At 36.7% G+C, this 5,570-nt stretch overlaps 1 protein-coding gene and 1 long non-coding RNA gene across 11 annotated transcripts in view; one reads left to right on the top strand and one right to left on the bottom strand.

The window, feature by feature from the left end:
- The window catches only part of LOC106868163 (uncharacterized), a 104,904-nt gene that overhangs the window by 29,655 nt on the left and 69,679 nt on the right, over window positions 1–5,570 (top strand). For all 3 annotated transcript variants that reach the window (XR_008266662.1, XR_001409231.2, XR_001409232.2), the window contains exon 2: window positions 1,842–1,949. This is a non-coding gene — a long non-coding RNA (uncharacterized LOC106868163). The remainder of the gene's footprint in view (window positions 1–1,841; window positions 1,950–5,570) is intronic.
- LOC106868162 (heparan sulfate glucosamine 3-O-sulfotransferase 5) overlaps window positions 1–5,570 on the bottom strand; it is a 105,115-nt gene that overhangs the window by 45,287 nt on the left and 54,258 nt on the right. For 2 of the 8 annotated variants that reach the window (XM_014913303.2, XM_052976079.1), the window contains exon 2: window positions 5,124–5,288. The exons of 4 other annotated variants lie outside the window; for them this stretch is intronic. In XM_014913303.2, coding sequence (XP_014768789.1) covers window positions 5,124–5,138 — 15 coding nt within the window. In that variant the 5' untranslated portion in view covers window positions 5,139–5,288. Of the gene's footprint in view, window positions 1–1,750; window positions 1,883–5,123; window positions 5,289–5,570 lie in introns of those variants that run through there. 2 more of the 8 variants (XM_052976078.1, XM_014913307.2) reach the window with 2 other exon arrangements.

Here is a 5,570-nt window from a genome sequence, read left to right as displayed (position 1 = left end):
TGTGTGTGTGTGTGTGTGTGTGTGTGTGTGTGTGTGTGTGTGTGTGTGTGTGTGTGTGTGTGTGTGTGTGTGTGTGTGTGTGTTCTATATACATGTATATGCTTATGTGTACATATATGTATGTACGTGTATACAGATAGATAGATAGATAGATAGATGGATAGATAGATAGATAGATAGATAGATAGATAGATAGATAGATAGATAGATAGATAGATAGGTACACTGAGCAAGATATACACATATCCATACACTTATTCTCACATACACACATACGCACATATACATATGTATTCACGCACATACACTTGCATACATACATACATAAATACATACATACATACATACATACATACATACATAGTGGGAGAGGAGGGGGGCGTTTAATGGAACATGTCAATTCCTTGCGAAATGCGATACTATGTACGGTATGGAACGGATGACTTCGGTAACGTTTCTTTTACTTTTAGCACCAAAAATTATTTAACTTTGGATTTCGGTGTGGAATTATATGGCACATGGAGCCGACGCCGGCGTTTCGTCCGTCCTGATGTTCTGAGTTCAAATTCCACGAAGGTCGACTTTGCTTTTCCTCCTTTTGGGGTCGATAAAAATAAGTACCAGTCGAGCATTGGAGTCGTTAATATCCACCTCTCTTGCTTTAGTGTGTTTTATACGTATGATACTAAAGATATAAATATGTCATGTGCTTTTTGCATGTGAATAGACAAATATATTACGTATTCTGAAGTTGACTAAGGCATTTGATACTTGTTGAGTATATACATACTCATATTTCGACATATTCATCCATTCCGTGTAGATAAATACTCAATTTTTGCAACTACTACTCCCAGAGGAATTCTGTGTTGATTTTCACCATCTGATAGGCAATAAAATTCTTGAAACGCAAGACTCGCGACGATAACCTAAATTTTCAAAACATTATGTCAGAAATTAACATTTACGTCTCTACTCTATGACTCAACAGGCATGTAATGTAGCTCCCAATTAATTAATAATTTAATGAAAATTCTTAATCACTTTTGGTGGAAAATACTTAAGTAATGAGTATAACTGTTGCAAGGCGGCGAGCTGGCAGAATCATTAGCACGCCGGGCGAAATGCTGAGTTCGAATTCCGCCGAAGTCGACTTTGCCTTTCATCCTTTTAGGATCGATTAAATAAGTACCAGTTATGCACTAGGGTCGATGTAATCGACTTAATTCCTTTTGTCTGTCCTTGTTTGTCTCCTCTATGTTTAGCCCCCCCCCCCCGTAGGCAATAAAGAAATAAGTATAACTGATGTCTATACTTTGGAGCCCGTATGGATTTTATCATACACACACATATATATATATATCTTCTTTAATATATCCCCACACTTCAATTCACTTAATATTCACAAAACAATCAAATCTTCTTGTTCTTGTTCTCTTCCGCTCAACCCTGTTAGCTCTATATCCATCGAATCACGAAAAGGGTTAGAAATAAGAGATAGCCTAACAGTGGATGTAATAGCATCACTGTGACGCTGTATATATGTATGTATATGCGTGCGTGCGAGCATGCGAAGCGTGTCAAGAAATTAGAAGCCGAATTGAAGAAAATACCAGCAAATATTATTCACAATCAATATCATGCAACAATAGAAAATATTCATTAATAGGATTGCTTCATTTTTAATCATGCTTAATTGATAAATTTTTGATTAATATAAATGGTTAATGAAATTAAATTTTTAAATTACCTTTCGTCTGTTCTTCGGCAAAATTGATTTTCGTTTCTTGATTTCTTTTCTTTTCATGTTTTTTATTTTAATTTTACTTTTCTTTGTTAAGAAAAAGGAATCGACGACTTAACGGATATTGCAAACCATCAGTTCTAAGGCCAGACGGAAAATTCAGTAATAGCTAAGAGGATTTGGGCCACCAACGCCCGGAAACAAAGTAAGTTTTGGTGAGGCCCTAACCCGTGGCTCGTTACTATTTTATTTTTTCGTTTGAAATTTTGAGTCCCTAACAATTTTGCGGCCAGGGAGGCTCTGTGATCCCACTCGCGCTATACCACAGATTGAGCATTACGGGTATTCGTATTATGAAGTGTAATACGGATACCCGTCTCTGATTTTGAACGATATTAATAATCTTTGTTGTTTTCATACAGTCAACCCTCGCGTAACAGAATCGTTTTGAGTGGAGAAATGACAGAAAGAGGCACTTAACACAGTTAGAATGCGTTACATATATTTTTACTTCAGACAGTTAAATTCGACTCCATGTAACATTCGTAGGCGCGTCACAAGCTCCTAGCTCGTCGGTTTAGACGGCCGAATCTGAGCCTTACAAGCTAGCTTCCTGGGGCAGAATCAACCTAATGTAACTACAAACATGCTGTTGGTGATTTTTTCCTTCTTTGGACTTTTCCTTTTTCCCTTTCCGACGAAGTGCTATGCTCGAAACGTCAAAAACTCTCTCTGTTTACTGAGCGTCAAATTAATACATTCCTTGTGCACGTCCTCTTGTTGTTTCTTATTGTTAATTTTATTGTTCGTTTATTTGATTTGAATATATACACACACACATATACATACATCTATATGAAGCTATTAAAAGTGCTGATGGTGCAACCTTAGACTTTGAGCGTTTCGTTTAGTGTACAGTGATTCGATAAAGGTCGAAAATCGCTGTTGTAGAGTAAAATGAATCAAGTGAAGATTTGTAAACGAAGCCAAACAGTGCAAAAGATTCAGTGCAGTGCAAAAAATTACAAATAGTTATGGAAGGGGCACAGTCCAGGAACACACAGCTTTTTTTCTCTCTTATGGTGGCCCACAAAATTCTTGAGCAAGACTTCATGGAGCACCGAATATGAAGTGACTTTTAGTTATGTAACAACACAGTATGCTATACATATTTTAAACCAGTGGTTCTCAGTCATTTTTTGTCTATGGATCCCTTTGGTTACTGTTTTATTCTGGTGAATCCCTGTAGCCATTAGATAATTCTTTCGCGTTTCCTATTTCGCGTATCATACATTCCCTTCTGCAGACTGTGCTATGTAAAACGTCATAGAAAGAAATTTATCTGTTCTTGCAATAAATACATCTAAATCGGAAATTTTCGTGATCCTTAAAATACTACTGAGGGCTCAATTTATTATTTTGCTTGTGTGCCGCTCCATCACCCCATTACTACCAAAGACAAATCTTGTATGGACCACAAGGAGCCATATGGACCACAAGGAGCCATATGGACCACAAGGAGCCATATGGACCCCGGTAGAGAACCAGTGTTTTAAACTACGACATTATCCAGGTGTTGGGCGGATAACGTCTTACAACGCATCTTTTTCATGAATTTAGATTTTCGATTTTCTTCTGTGAAATCTTGTGACTTCATTGTTCTTATCAATCTCAGCACGGAGCATTAAAAGTTTTGGTGTGGGTCACCAGGACTGCAATGTCTATCATCGGTGGTGTCAACTGATTCTAAGTACATTATTGGTACGTTTTTATATGGACCATGAAAGAATGAAAGCTAAAATCGAATCAGGTGGGGTTTGAACTCACAAACAAAGAGGAGCCAAATTTAAAATCACATCAAAGCCAGGGCTGCGAACTGGCAGAATCGTTAGCACGCCGGACGAAACGCATAGTGGTATTTCGTCCGTCCTTACGTTCTGAGTTCAAAATCCGCCGTGGTCGAATTTGCCTTTCATTCTTTCGGGGTCGATGAAATAAGTACCAGTTACGCACTGGGGTCGATGTAATCGACTAACTCCCTCCCCCACAATTTCAGGCTTTGGGCCTATCGTAGAAAGGATTATTATTATTATTATTATTATTATTATTATTATTAGTTGACATTTGATAGTTTCAGGCTATTATTATTACTATCGTTTGAAGAGGAAGGTGAGGACAGAGAGAGAGAGAGAGAGAGAGAGAGAAAGAGAGAGAGATGCTGCCTTCTGGCGTGCTTATGAAAAGATGGACGAAAGAGGCAAGACAGGTGAAACTGAATAGATCTACTCTGAGTACGCTTTTCCAAGTAGGAGAAAAGAAACAGCAAGATAGCACTTTTCATGCCTTAGGGATGGCAGAGTAATCCGGAACTTTTGTGTGGGGTTTTCCCTGAATTACCCAAAGTGGACTGCCCTCCTATTGGAGATTCTATGTATTAATTATTCATTTCTCTAGCTTCTATTTGTATATCCTTTGTTACTTCCTTTAAAGTTGCATCTCATCCTTTAATATCCTCCTCCATGTCTTGGGCCCTTGTGGCCAGTAAAAGAAACCATTATCATTATTATTATTATTATTATTATTATTATTATTATTATTATTATTATTATTGTTGTTGTTGTTGTTGTTGTTATTGCAGCGTGGAAGGTGTTTATAAGCCATTTAAGAAACACGCAAAAACCGTTATTAGATTCACTTCAACATTTAAATTTAATTTGCCAAAATATTTTCGTCGTTTTGAGACCGCCACCTGACAAAATTCACTGACAAAATTCTGTGGGAATTTTGTCAGTGAACGGTTTTTGTGTTTCTTAAATGGCTTATAAACACCTTCCACGCTGCAATTGTTTTCGTTCCAGCACACGATCTCAGGTCAGCTCACTTGCTATACAAGTACAGCTCCGTAATTATCATTATTATTGTTGTCGTTATTATTATTATTATTATTATTGTTCAGTAGTTTTATTTTTTATAACGTGCTTTCACTTCACTACCGAGCGCAGCTCTGTGTGCCTTGGGTATGTACTGTGGTTTGCTGTGATGCTCTTATGGTTACTGTATTGAAAGTGTTTTGCGTAGGATGTGTGCAGTGCCCAGTAGTGCAATTTTCTGTATGTTATATATATTTGTAAGTCCTGGTGTTTTTGCTATGTATTTGTCTGAATATTTTTTTATTATACCTACTATGATAGGAATTGTTTCTGTTTTTAGATTTTTTATTATTATTATTATTATTATTATTATTATTATTATTATTATTATTATTATCATATCATCATTACCGTCATTATTATTATTATTATTAATAAAAATAATGATAAAACGGGAGGGGGTTAATATGTTAGCGTATATGTATATATTCAATATATTTATTACATACCGTTGAGATGGTCATTTTTAAAGTTTGTTGTGTGTATCGATAGGTAATGACTGTATATATTCATATAAATATATAAGATGTATTTTAGATAGTTGTGGAAGGTCAATGCTTCGCTCTGCCTTCAGTTTTCAATATGGCGTCGATAGAATGTTTCTCAGATCAGCACTGTTAAAAAACTAGATAATGTTAATGGGTTGTAAAGTCTTCAACAATTAAATAATGGGAGTGGTTATATGTGTATGTGAGGGAGGGAGAGAGGTAAGTAGGTAGGTAGGTAGGTAGGTAGGTTGGTGGGTAGGTGGGTAGGTGGGTGGGTAGGTAGGTAAGCAGATAGAGAGAGAGAGAGAGAGAGAGAGAGATGCGTACGTGTGTATGCATATAGGTATGTATGTACGCATGTATGTATGTATGTATGTATGTAGGTAGGTAGGTAGGTAGGTAGGAAGG

This window comes from Octopus bimaculoides, chromosome 23, assembly GCF_001194135.2.
Source record: "Octopus bimaculoides isolate UCB-OBI-ISO-001 chromosome 23, ASM119413v2, whole genome shotgun sequence".
NCBI lineage: Eukaryota > Metazoa > Mollusca > Cephalopoda > Octopoda > Octopodidae > Octopus > Octopus bimaculoides.
The sequence above is the reverse complement of the archived record's forward strand: the minus strand, read 5'-3'. Positions and strand labels throughout refer to the sequence as shown.